Genomic DNA, 14,163 nt, shown 5'->3' on the forward strand with positions numbered 1-14,163 from the left:
CATGGAATCTACCTGAATAAATCATGTAAAATGCCCTAATTTATTTAGACATAATGAATTAATTGTTTTTTTATTTTAAGTATTTTTTATTCTCAAAATTGTGTGAAGTCAAGAGAATGGATATGACCTGTTTATATTTAGCTTTGAGATATATTGTTTTATAATAAGACAGCACAGAATCAAACTTATTACACAACTAAAATTGTGTATGTTTCCTTAAAAAAAAAATAGGAAAATGCATCTCTTGGTGTTATTAGTGAAATGTTCTCAATATTTTCAACAAAAACTGAACCACAATTTTCTTAATAAAATATACATAATATTTTTAATGATCACCTCATTTTTTAAATGAAAATTACAAGATTCATTTTTTACAGTGGACTTGTCCTGCTCTACGACTAACGGCTTCAGCTGAGATCGCCTGTCTGAGTACGCACTAAATTTGAATTTGAACTTTAAATGCGACCATTAAAAAAATATGTTCTATATAGTATGAATGCAATCTGGACGTACTACATCTGCCATGTTGTCATGATCATGTGATCTACCAGCATCAGGTTTTTTTATTTTTATTTTCGTTTTCATTTAGTTTTTTTCGTCTCCAAAACGTCTTTATCTGCACGTTACAGCGATCTCTGGAAGCTTTTTTTTTTCATTTCAAATAACAAACAGGCATTAACAAATCTAACATATCTACCAGCATCAGTTGCGTCGCTTCACTGCCATTCACAGGGGGGTAATGGAGCTCTCGATTATTATTATAGGCAATAATTCGATTTCGGATGCAGCGTTTATATATAGAAAGACATTCATTCCTATTACTTATGAATGGGAGAAAGGGCAACACGCAAATGGACGAAATTACATGTCCAATTATTGTGTACTGTACTGTGAACTGTAGCCTATTGTTTATATATGAAGACCTCCAATGCAAAAGCCTCTAAAAAACACCTATGTCAAAATGAGATAATAATATTGAGGGAATGCTCTCCGCAACAGGATACGCTCATCAAATACTTTCATCTAAAACTCACTAAATCTCAGCCTCAGCCCATTCAGAAATGTCGGTACTTAGGTAGAAACCTAAGTAGATAAAAGTGTTAATATTAAAGAAAAACGTTAGACGGACTTAGACGCTTTTGTATCTGAAGTCTTCATATGCAAATACATTTAGTGTAGTTTACACAGTTTTAATATTTATTTTTATTCACTTTTACTTTTGATTCCTTATATAATCTACATTCATCTACATATTATCATTTATTTATATCCGATTGTTATTTAATTTTATTAAATTAATTTTAATGTATTTAGTTTTACATTTTACACATTCCTTATCTAATCAATATTAATCTACATATTATCATTTATTTATATCCGATTGTTATTTAATTTTAATTAATTAATTTTTATATCTTTATTAAATATTTATTTTTTACATTTTACACAGTTTGACTTTGAACCCGCTTTGAAAACCGAAAACCTCTGTCTCGGGCGGAACGATTAGTCGGGCGGAACGATTAGTGCTCTGCCGTGTTTCCGCCCGGACTGTATCACACGCGCTGCACTCTGAGGTGTTGGACGGAAATGGCAATGTGTGAGTCGGTTAATGTTGCTAATGTGTATTAAATCATCACTGGACTGTCACGCTCTTGCTCGGACCCTGCGGGGATTGACCCCTGAACCCACGGCACGATGCGTGAGCGGCTCTGCTGAAGAGTGTGTGTGTGTGTGGAGCAGGTAATGTTACGATCCTGACGGACACTTTGATAATCTCTGATAATCTCTCTAACTAGCATTAGCCTTTAGCAGCCGGACCACTATCATAATCTTCATAATAAGTGATGAAACACTTGAGGAAGAAACGCGTATTGTGTTTGACACACGGGTGAGTGTGCTTGTGTGGACACGTGATCTGATGTTAATGAGCAGATCAACAGGTGAGCTGATTAAGGCTCTGTAATTAACTTAATGCTCTCTTACATGATCATACTTTACTACAGGGGTTTGATTCAACGGACTCATAAATATGATTCTCCCTTTGCGAGGGAGTCCTTTCACAACTACTGTACATGAAATCATGTGTAAATATGGAAAATATTTACATATATTTTCTACCCAAAATATGGTATTACTGTCCAGAAACACACGGTATAACCAATACTGAAAAAAGTATGAAGATTTACTGGATTATTTAGTTTATGATCATAAAAACATGGCAGGTTTTTGTGAGTGTCCTTGTGTTTTTGAAGGGCATATGTTTTTCACATGGCATTTCCACAGTAATTAATATCATAAATCATATTAATTAAAAAAGGTACATTTATAACTATATTTTGTGTTACATCACACACAACACTTACACGAGGAAAAACTCAACAGCTGCTGACTTCAGTGACCCGGATGAGCCTGTGTTTCTGTGCTCAGTTGTTATCTGGGAATAATAAACCGCTGGATGCACGATTGACCAATCAGAATCAAGCATTCCAGAGCCGTGTAATAATGTTGTTCATGTGTCTGCGGTGTTTTTAATATGCTTTAAGACAAACCATGTGTAAATTCATGTCAAGAGCTGTAATAATGTAAGTTAATGAATGTCTGCTGGTGTGATGTTGTAATGATTAGAATGTGTGTGTGTGTGTGTGTCTCGACAGCTCGTCTCCTCTCTCTGAAGCGCTGCTAGACTGATCCGCCATGAAGCAGGCGAGCGCTGAGAGCTGTGTTCTCTCGGGGTCGAACGGCCTGAACGGGTCAGGGTGTTCTGGAGCGGGTCGGGCCCATGGCGTGAGGGGTGTGCAGGGCAAGTGCGCGGCGTACGTGTTAGCACTGCGTCCCTGGAGCTTCAGCGCCTCGCTAACACCGGTGGCCCTTGGCAGCGCGCTGGCCTACAAGCTGGAGGGGTCCGTGGACCTGCTGGTTCTGCTGGTGTGTGCCGTGGCCGTGCTGCTGGTCCACGGCGCCGGGAATCTGGTCAACACCTACTACGACTTCTCCAAGGGCATCGATCACAAGAAGAGCGACGACCGGACTCTGGTGGACCAGATCCTGAAGCCGCAGGACGTGGTGATGTTCGGGGCGGTGCTTTACTCCGCCGGGTGTCTGTGTGCAACACTGCTCTTCTGCCTGTCCTCGCTCAGACTCGAGCATCTGGCGCTCATCTACTTCGGGGGACTGTCCAGCTCTTTCCTATACACTGGAGGTGAATATGTCTGGGTTATGACTGGGTCTTAAAAATGGCAATGAACGGCAAAATTAGCTATATAGACCAAAAATTACTGGAGGTGAATATGTCTGGGTTATGACTGGGTCTTAAAAAATGGTCATGAGGGGCAAAATTAGCTATATAGACCAAAAATTACTGGAGTTGAATATGCTGGGTTATGACTGGGTCTTAAAAAATGGTAATGAGGGGAAAAATTAGCTATATAGACCAAAAATTACTGGAGGTGAATATGCTGGGTTATGACTGGGTCTTAAAAATGGCAATGAAAGGCAAAATTAGCTATATAGACCAAAAATTACTGGAGGTGAATATGATGGGTTATGACTGGGTCTTAAAAAATGGTCATGAGGGGAAAAATTAGCTATATAGACCAAAAATTACTGGAGGTGAATATGTCTGGGTTATGACTGGGTCTTAAAAATGGCCATGAAAGGCAAAATTAGCTATATAGACCAAAAATGACTGGAGGTGAGTATGCTGGGTTATGACTGGGTCTTAAAAAATGGTCATGAGGGGAAAAATTAGCTATATAGACCAAAAATTACTGGAGGTGAATATGTCTGGGTTATGACTGGGTCTTAAAAATGGCCATGAAAGGCAAAATTAGCTATATAGACCAAAAATTACTGGAGGTGAATATGCTGGGTTATGACTGGGTCTTAAAAATGGCCATGAAGGGCAAAATTAGCTATATAGACCAAAAATTACTAGAGGTGAATATGATGGGTTATGACTGGGTCTTAAAAATGGCAATGAACGGCAAAATTAGCTATATAGACCAAAAATTACTGGAGGTGAATATGCTGGGTTATGACTGGGTCTTAAAAATGGCCATGAAGGGCAAAATTAACTATATAGACCAAAAATTACTGGAGGTGAATATGATGGGTTATGACTGGGTCTTAAAAATGGCAATGAAAGGCAAAATTAGCTATATAGACCAAAAATTACTGGAGGTGAATATGATGGGTTATGACTGGGTCTTAAAAAATGGTCATGAGGGGAAAAATTAGCTATATAGACCAAAAATTACTGGAGGTGAATATGATGGGTTATGACTGGGTCTTAAAAATGGCCATGAAGTGCAAACTGAGCTATATAGACCAAAAATTACTGGAGGTGAATATGATGGGTTACGACTGAGTCTTAAAAATGGCAATGAAGTGCAAAATTAGCTATATAGACCAAAAATGACTGTAGGTGAATATGCTAGGTTATGATTGGGTCTTAAAAATGGCCATGAAGGGCAAAATTAACTATATAGACCAAAAATTACTGGAGGTGAATATGATGGGTTATGACTGGGTCTTAAAAATGGCAATGAAAGGCAAAATTAGCTATATAGACCAAAAATTACTGGAGGTGAATATGCTGGGTTATGACTGGGTCTTAAAAAATGGTCATGAGGGGCAAAATTAGCTATATAGACCAAAAATTACTGGAGGTGAATATGATGGGTTATGACTGGGCCTTAAAAATGGTCATGAGGGGCAAAATTAACTATATAGACCAAAAATTAGTGGAGTTGAATATGTCTGGGTTATGACTGGGTCTTAAATAATGGTCATGAGGGGCAAAATTAGCTATATAGACCAAAAATTATTGGAGTTGATTATGCTGGGTTATGACTGGGTCTTAAAAATGGCCATGAAGGGCAAAATTAGCTATATAGACCAAAAATTACTGGAGGTGAATATGCTGGGTTATGACTGGGTCTTAAAAAATGGTCATGAGGGGCAAAATTAGCTATATAGACCAAAAATTACTGGAGGTGAATATGATGGGTTATGACTGGGTCTTAAAAATGGCAATGAAAGGCAAAATTAGCTATATAGACCAACAATTACTGAAGTTGAATATGATGGGTTATGACTGGGTCTTAAAAAATGGTCATAAAGGGCAAAATGAACTCTATAGACCAAAAATTACTGGAGGTGAATATGCTGGGTTATGACTGGGTCTTACAGTCACAGTGAACATGTTTGCATGCACGCTCTTAAAGGGATAGTTCACCCAAAAATGAGAATTAGCCCATGATTTACTCTCCCTGAACTCATCCTAAGTGTGTATGACTTTCTTCTTTCAGTCCTGGCTCTTCCAAGCTTTATAATGGCAGTGAATGGCCATTTATGATATGTCCATAGAAGTACATCTATGCATCATAAAAGTGCAATTAATTAATAGTTAATTATTAATTAATATTAATAATTAAAGCGGTTAATAAAGGCCTTCTGAGCTTGTAAAAATAAATGTTGAAAATAAAGAGTCATACATTCTGGTTAATAAAGGTCAAAGCTTGGAAGAGCCAGGACATTTTTTTATTATAACTCCAATTGTGTTCGTCTGAAAGAAGAGTGTCATATACTCCTATGATGACTTCAGGGTGAGTAAATCATGGGCTAATTTTCATTTTTGTGTGAACTCTCCCTTTAACCTGAGGATATGATGTGAACATGTCGACCTGTTATCAGAGGAGAGTGATAAAGAGCTTAAGCATAAGCCGATCGACAGCTGGATTCATCCCAGCACAGAAACACAAGGCTGGACGCACTGGCCGATAACTGACTAATCAAACACACATAACACACAAAATAGTGCAAATACAAAAAAGATAAGTACTGTACTTTTTAAATATTAATTATATCTTGATCATTCATTATAGTTCAGTGCATTAACTAATGTTAAGAGATGCAACTTCAAAATGTAGAATGTATATACTCTAGCGTATGCGTAATAAATGAAGCATACTTCAGGCTTAAGACTGTGACTAGGCGCCACCTACTGGCAGTTTTAGCTTCATATTTAAAATGTTCATTTTCAAATATTCTAATATTGCAATACTCATTTTGTTTTTCAGACATTAATCTCAGTATTATGTAATTGCCGTGTAAATGCGTTCATGCCACCTATGAGTTTGTGTACATACATCGTACATCATTTGGTAACACTTTACAATAAGGTTCATTAGTTAAGATTAGTTAACTACCTCAGTTAACATGAACTAAGATTGAACAGTTGGATTTTTATGAACTTACACTAACAAAGATTAATAAATAGTGGAACACGTGTTGAACAGTTTACACGACATCAATGTACAAATACTAAAGTATTTCCTTTGCGTTTTTCACATACAGACGTTCAAAATGAATAAAAAGTGGCCAGTAGGTGGCGATGTCACTGTGTAAAGAAGAACCTGTAGACTGAACACGTAACACAGATGTTTACTCAGAGATGATAACGGTATCGTTGCTGAACACTTGCACTATGAATTCAGTATTTCAGGCCCCGAAACATCGTTGTCACATAAAACGTTTTCAGTCTTTAGTTGAAAGCGCTGTAGTGTAAAAGGCACCTTATTATTCCAGTTTAATTTGGTTAGATGACAGAATCTGAGATAAAAGATGATGCATACACAGAGCTGGGAGGAACTGATGATGTAATCTGGATTAAGTAATCAGATTCTATACATTAAAAACGTATTATATTAAATTACACTTTAAATTACTCGTAATCCGACTACAGTTCCTCTTTCACTGATTACATCAGCGGTCGGGACGTGGAGGATAATCGCCAGTCGCAGTGCCTTTGTTTTGAATAAACGACCTCTAGTGGCAGAAAATTACATAGTATGCTTTTTAAAGGTGCAGTGTGTAATATTTAGGAGGATCTGTTGACAGAAATGCAATATCATATTCATAACTGTGTTTTCAGTGGTGTATAAAGACCTTACATAATGAAGCGTTGTGAGTTTATTAGCTTAGAATGAGGCGTTTCTCTCTACACACACCGCGGATCCGCTTACATCGACATGTTTCTACGGTGGCCCTGAGCGGACAAACGCGTTTCCTCACGATTCTTCATGATAAGAAGCTTCAGCTAAAGTCAGCGAATAAAACACTGACACTGAACATGTGACAATAATATTCGCAATAACATCGTTTTACCTCATTTCTTAATTTATCTTTGTAAAGAAACCTCCGCTTAACTGGCGACTCTCTGCTGTCTCAGACGACGACATCACTTCCTGTCGGCCGCCGTAACTTCTGTTGGGTGCAGTTCACCACCTCACCACTAGATGCTGCTAAACTTACACACTGCACCTTTAAATGTGTAATCGAGATAGATTACATTCATATGTAATTTGTATTCAGTTTTATCCCCAGAACTGGTCATACATTTAATATTTGGGGAAAAATGAGACTTGAAAACACACTCATTTTCCAGGCGTGTGTTCACAATGCTAGTGTCCTCATGTGTTGTGTGTGTCCTCTAGGCATCGGCCTGAAGTACGTGGCTCTGGGGGACGTGGTGATCCTCATCACCTTCGGGCCTCTGGCGGTGATGTTCGCTCACGCGGTGCAGGTGGGGTACCTGTCAGTGCTACCGCTAGTGTACGCCGTGCCGCTAGCGCTCAACACCGAAGCCATCCTGCACAGCAACAACACCCGAGACATGGACTCGGACAAGCAGGCGGGAATCGTCACGCTAGCCATCCTAGTGGGACCAACGCTCTCCTACATCATCTACAACCTGCTTCTGTTCGTGCCCTACCTGCTGTTCTGCATCCTAGCCACGCGCTACAGCATTAGCATGGCTCTCCCGCTGCTAACGCTGCCCATGGCCTTCCCGCTGGAGCGGCAGTTCCGCCGCCGCTGTTACGCTAAGATCCCGCAGAAAACCGCCAAGCTCAACCTGCTCATGGGACTCTTCTACGTGTTCGGGATCATCCTGGCGCCGCAGGGGAGCTTGCCGTTATTGTGAACTCTTGTCCTGTTTGTTTTAAACAACTCTAGGTACTTTTGTATTCGTAGCGATGCTAATCTAGAGTTCAAAGACGTTAATTTATTGTTGGTTATTTATGTTTTCAGAGTTGGCAAGTGCTCTCAGTGCATAGACTGTCCAGGACATCAGTATTGTGAAAAGAGACCAGTCTGTAAATTAAGAAGTGGAGATATATATATATATATATATATATATATATATTAGTGCTGTGCAACGATCAATCACATTCAAAATAAAAGTTTGTTTACATAATTTGTGTGTGTACTGTGTATAATTTAGTATTTATAAATTCACACACATGCATGTATATATTTACGAAGAATGTGTTTAGATATAAAATATATATATATATATTCAGTATATACATGCAAATATTTCTTAGATATATACATGTATGTGTGTGAATTTATAAATACGAAATAATTATACACAGTACACACAAATTATGTTGAATGTGATTAGTGCAGGGCAACGATATAATGGTTTACTAGTACATTAAATGTTTCAGATATATTAAGTACCTTTATAATTTTTTCATGTTTTTGTAAACATGACTATAAATAATTTTTTTAATAATGTTTTTGATTTTCATTTTATAAAACCAGTCGAGTCTCAAGTACCCGCTCTTCAATGGTGTCAATTGGTATTTTAACGAGGGAACCTTATCTTTAAAGTCCCGCTGTGGTGAAAATCCAGCATTTAATGTTGTTAATATGTCTATCTGGTGTTTTTAATAACCATGTGTAAATTCATAAGTCGACTCCATTGCTGAGTATTTCCTCCTTAAAACTGCAGTGAACCAAAGACAGTCTCAAAAACACACTTTGAAATCGCTGGTGTTTCTGACGTCACAAACTACCTTGTAACCAATCAGATCAACGTGTGATCGTCAACCAGTGGATCTCTGAGCTGAGTGAGTGAGTGGAGGCGGGGCTCATTTGCATATTCATAGAACCGTATGCTAAATGAGGCAAGGGTGTCGAGTTACAGTCAAGGTATTTTAAGCCATGAAGGAAAAGCGTTTAAATATGTAATTCCGGTGATCAAAGATGAGTTTTAGGGATGCAATCATTGACTACAGGGGGACTTTAAATAGTTCTTTAGTTTTAGTGCCAATGACTTCGAGGTTTTTTGCCAAATCAACCAAACTCCTGAATCCACAAGAAAGGTTATAGTCAGCGTTAGACATATTTCAATGTCAAATCTTTTTTTTTTTCAAATAAAGGAGATACTGAACCAAGTGTTTTGCTTCAGTTTGCTGCAGTTTCCTCCAGGACTCAAGGAAACTAGCTCAGCTTTTCATGGTTTTTAAATGTTCACGTCAAAATGAACGTTTTATATGCTGCAGAACAAATACATGAGACGTTTTCTGATTATGACACATATTGGTATTGATGCAGTAATTTTGAAATGCAATCCATTCTCTTGGTTTCCAGATAGCAGCATGTGACCAAGTATTTGTAGACAATACAAGGTGAAGTTTAGTAATTCTGAGAGGGTATAAGCATATGTATGTGATCTCTTTATAAATGTGTTTCTTTACTTGGATATTGTATGTAATACTATTTCTAGAAAGCTTCCTTTCATATATATATCTTATGTTGTCCATCTAAACAAAGACATGCCCGTGCTTTCATATACACATCTCCCAGTATCAAGTTTAAACAAATATTGAGTTACAAAATAACTCACAATGCAGATGAAACTGATCGTTCAAAATATCCAGTTTTTTAATGTAAATGTTAGGGAAAAATATATTTTTTTTAATAATTTTGCAAACATTATGGGAACGTTACTCTGGAATGTTCTCTGAGTAACAACATTAAAAGAACGTTCTAACGTCCAACTAAAACATTTCAGAAAATTAAACGTTCCCTGAACAATATTTAAATTTAAGTACATTATTAAACAACGTTATTAAACCAAATAGCCTAACTTTGAGCGTTTGTTGAGAAACCCTTGCCAGAATGTTAGCTAAAGTTCTGATAACGTCTGTTTGCTGATTTCTGAACATGTCTGTAATAAGAGTCATAATGCAGTGCACACTGAGATATGATATATGATCATCGGTGTAGCATATGGATCGACAACAAGATGGCTCACGAGGACCATATAGTGGGGAGCGCAGTCTATTCGCGCATGCGCACTGTCCTGTTTCAAATCAGAATTTCATTATCATCAAGTATATTGATTTACTAATAAAGTATACTAAGGTTATAGTTCTATGCTGCTGCATCATAAATACAATAATTTAAAACATGAACATTAATTTAATGACGCACCATAGCCAAACAATTACGAATCCGACTACGGCGAAGGATTAGCGCATGAATATTAATCAAGCGTTGCCTGGTAACCTTCCTGTAGCGTCACCTCATTAATATTCATGAGCCTATCTCTCGCCATAGTACGGTTGTAAATTTGCATACGGCACGGGAAGCAGCGGCGTGGGCGTGTCCAGCGAATTAACCCGCACTGCTAGTTTGACTAGCGCGATGTGTTTTCATTTCGATGATTTATAGATGGTTTTTGGTTTTGTTTTCGTGTTGAATTATTTGCGGACACACAACGCGAGGTGACGCGGAAGCTTCGGCCTGATGGATGTCCAGTGGCGTTACTGACGCGCGCGTCCATCGCATCGCAGTTATAACCGCTCGTAAGCCTGTATTAGCGCATTAATCGGTGGGCCGGTGGAGCATTAATGTTGTCGACAGGTAAGATGCAACAACGACACGATATGATGTGTTTTGTGCGACGGCTGATTCATATAACGGTGTCGCGGCCGTGCAGATTAAAAAACGGTTTACTTCTTTTGTTTGAATATTCATTAATGTGCATGTTTTGCTTGTAAAGAGAATTCTGAAACATATTGATCATATCCCCCATAATCAGTCAACAAACAATCAATGCTATATCAGTAAATGACTAGCTTTTACAAGAGCAATCACGCGTTCTTGCTAATAAACACATATTTATACGTTTATTTACACATTTATAGTCATGTTTGGTGTTTACTGTAATATATAAATATTGTGCTTTGTTTATTTGAGCGTCGCACATTGATGTTTCCCTTATGGAAAAGTATAACTATAAAATGCTGGGTTGCTTCATCCCATGTCTGGGTCAGATATGGATGTTTAAACCCATCCGTTGGTTTATATGTTAAACTGTTCAGGGTTTGTCCATATTTGACCCAGACATGGGCTGAAGCACCTCAGCATGTTGTATAGTGTGTATGTAGTGATGGTAAAACATGATATTTTTACACATTCCACGTGTTTATCGAGAATATATCATTGCAATCACGTTATCTCGAACAATACCATGGTGCTTTATGTCTTTTGCACGATATGGCACTGGCCTGTGTCCTGAAACTGCGATGCTTATTGTGTTTCCTTCAGTGGAATGGCGAGTCATTGTTATTTTTGGCTGTGTTTTGTTTGGGAATCGCTTTTTATAAGAAGTCTTATGATAATACTGTGGTACATGGTACATAAAGAAATATATAGATACATAAAGTACTGAAAGAGATACCTGAAAGTGGCCGAAGAATACCATGTTATTACCATGGTATTACATAAGTTCATCATTGGGTTTGATGGTTTTAAGATCCTTTAACATCAATGCAATCTTTCCATTGCACAAAAGCTTCTTTAGATTATTACAATGTTCTTCACACTAAGATAAAATTGGTTCTTTTAAGATCTGATCATCTCTATGGCATCGCTGTGACCTTTGAACCTTTATTTTTAAGAGTGCATGTCGAAAACATGTTTTATTTTGATTTCTCAAACGCGTCGATTAAAAGCACAGCAGTGTTGTTCAGAAGGTCAGGAGGAGTGTTTTTATTGGTCAGCTAACAAAGAAGTTGACGAAGCAGAGACATATAATATGAGCCAATGGAAATGCAGATTCAGTCCTTTGCTTAGTGTTTTGTTTCGTTGTAGTTATAGACCTTTCATTTCTGTTCTGCATCCGTATGTATGAATGTATATCTCAAAAGCTTGCAGTAAGGGTAAAATCTTTCCGTGGCAGGGGCAGCTGCCACTGGCGCCTGTCACTCGACCTGCCACCGCTATATGCGCCTGTCACTCGACCTGCCACCGCTATATGCGCCTGTCCCGCGACCTGCCACCGCTATATGCGCCTGTCCCGCGACCTGCCACCGCTATACGCGCCTGTCCCGCGACCTGCCACCGCTATACGCGCCTGTCCCGCGACCTGCCACCGCTATACGCGCCTGTCCCGCGACCTGCCACCGCTATACGCGCCTGTCACTCGACCTGCCACCGCTATATGCGCCTGTCACTCGACCTGCAACCGCTATATGCGCCTGTCACTCGACCTGCCACCGCTATATGCGCCTGTCACTCGACCTGCCACCGCTATATGCGCCTGTCACTCGACCTGCCACCGCTATATGCGCCTGTCACTCGACCTGCCACCGCTATATGCGCCTGTCACTCGACCTGCGCCTGTCACTCGACCTGCCACCGCTATACGCGCCTGTCACTCGACCTGCCACCGCTATATGCGCCTGTCACTCGACCTGCCACCGCTATATGCGCCTGTCACTCGACCTGCCACCGCTATATGCGCCTGTCACTCGACCTGCCACCGCTATATGCGCCTGTCACTCGACCTGCGCCTGTCACTCGACCTGCCACCGCTATATGCGCCTGTCACTCGACCTGCCACCGCTATATGCGCCTGTCACTCGACCTGCCACCGCTATATGCGCCTGTCACTCGACCTGCGCCTGTCACTCGACCTGCGCCTGTCACTCGACCTGCCACTGCTATACGCGCCTGTCACTCGACCTGCCACCGCTATATGCGCCTGTCACTCGACCTGCCACCGCTATATGCGCCTGTCACTCGACCTGCCACCGCTATATGCGCCTGTCACTCGACCTGCCACCGCTATATGCGCCTGTCACTCGACCTGCCACCGCTATACGCGCCTGTCACTCGACCTGCCACCGCTATATGCGCCTGTCACTCGACCTGCCACCGCTATATGCGCCTGTCACTCGACCTGCCACCGCTATACGCGCCTGTCACTCGACCTGCCACCGCTATATGCGCCTGTCACTCGACCTGCCACCGCTATATGCGCCTGTCACTCGACCTGCCACCGCTATATGCGCCTGTCACTCGACCTGCCACCGCTATATGCGCCTGTCACTCGACCTGCCACCGCTATACGCGCCTGTCACTCGACCTGCCACCGCTATATGCGCCTGTCACTCGACCTGCCACCGCTATATGCGCCTGTCACTCGACCTGCCACCGCTATACGCGCCTGTCACTCGACCTGCCACCGCTATATGCGCCTGTCACTCGACCTGCCACCGCTATATGCGCCTGTCACTCGACCTGCCACTGCTATACGCGCCTGTCACTCGACCTGCCACCGCTATATGCGCCTGTCACTCGACCTGCCACCGCTATATGCGCCTGTCACTCGACCTGCCACCGCTATACGCGCCTGTCACTCGACCTGCCACCGCTATATGCGCCTGTCACTCGACCTGCCACCGCTATATGCGCCTGTCACTCGACCTGCCACCGCTATATGCGCCTGTCACTCGACCTGCCACCGCTATATGTGCCTGTCACTCGACCTGCCACCGCTATATGTGCCTGTCACTCGACCTGCCACCGCTATACGCGCCTGTCCCGCGACCTGCCACCGCTATACGCGCCTGTCACTCGACCTGCCACTGCTATACGCGGCTATATGCGCCTGTCCCGCTTTCTGTCACGGTTATACTCGCCTGTCCCGCGACCCGTCACGTCTATATGGGGCTGTCCCGCGACCCGTCACGGCTATACTCGCCTGTCACGGCCAGGGGCGGCTCCAGAGAATTTTTAACATGTGCTGAGGGGGTGCTAGATCATTGGGGGAGCTGCCTAATTATAGGCTATATATATATATATATATATATATTTATATATATATATATATATATATATATATATATATATAGGCTACATACATAAGCTTGTTTCCGCCACAGAATAAAACATTTTAAAAGATAATTGCGACTTTATTTCTCAGAATTGCGAGATATAAAGTAAGAATTGCGTGAAATAAAGTCGCAATTGCGTGTTATAAAGTCAGCATTGCGAGATATAAAGTCAGAATTGCGTGAA

At 40.9% G+C, this 14,163-nt stretch overlaps 2 protein-coding genes across 3 annotated transcripts in view; both read left to right on the top strand.

Moving 5' to 3' along the window:
- Nucleotides 1–1,499: 1,499 nt before the first annotated feature.
- Nucleotides 1,500–8,141, top strand: ubiad1 (UbiA prenyltransferase domain containing 1). Its single transcript, XM_081348776.1, has 3 exons — nucleotides 1,500–1,740; nucleotides 2,655–3,199; nucleotides 7,497–8,141. The coding sequence occupies exons 2-3, from the start codon at nucleotides 2,695–2,697 to the stop codon at nucleotides 7,982–7,984; spliced, it is 993 nt and encodes a 330-aa protein (XP_081204902.1). The 5' UTR covers nucleotides 1,500–1,740; nucleotides 2,655–2,694; the 3' UTR covers nucleotides 7,985–8,141.
- A 2,287-nt stretch (nucleotides 8,142–10,428) lies between these two features.
- The window catches only part of mib2 (MIB E3 ubiquitin protein ligase 2), a 100,302-nt gene continuing 96,567 nt past the window's right edge, over nucleotides 10,429–14,163 (top strand). Inside the window, exon 1 of one of the 2 annotated variants that reach the window (XM_081348144.1) lies at nucleotides 10,429–10,719. Coding sequence is in view for 1 of the 2 variants with exons in the window: in XM_081348143.1 (XP_081204269.1) it covers nucleotides 10,707–10,719 (13 nt within the window). In the remaining variant the exon portion in view is untranslated. The remainder of the gene's footprint in view (nucleotides 10,720–14,163) is intronic. The other variant, XM_081348143.1, reaches the window with a different exon arrangement.

The sequence above is a fragment of the Scardinius erythrophthalmus genome (assembly GCF_964197995.2).
Source record: "Scardinius erythrophthalmus genome assembly, chromosome: 20".
Lineage (NCBI taxonomy): Eukaryota > Metazoa > Chordata > Actinopteri > Cypriniformes > Leuciscidae > Scardinius > Scardinius erythrophthalmus.

Bases quoted from the DNA above. Each gene is read 5' to 3' on its own strand.
- ubiad1 (XM_081348776.1), top strand. From the start codon at position 2,695: ATGAAGCAGGCGAGCGCTGAGAGCTGTGTTCTCTCGGGGTCGAACGGC. The intron at 3,200-7,496 runs GTGAATATGTCT...TGTGTCCTCTAG, and splicing joins CTCTTTCCTATACACTGGAG to GCATCGGCCTGAAGTACGTG.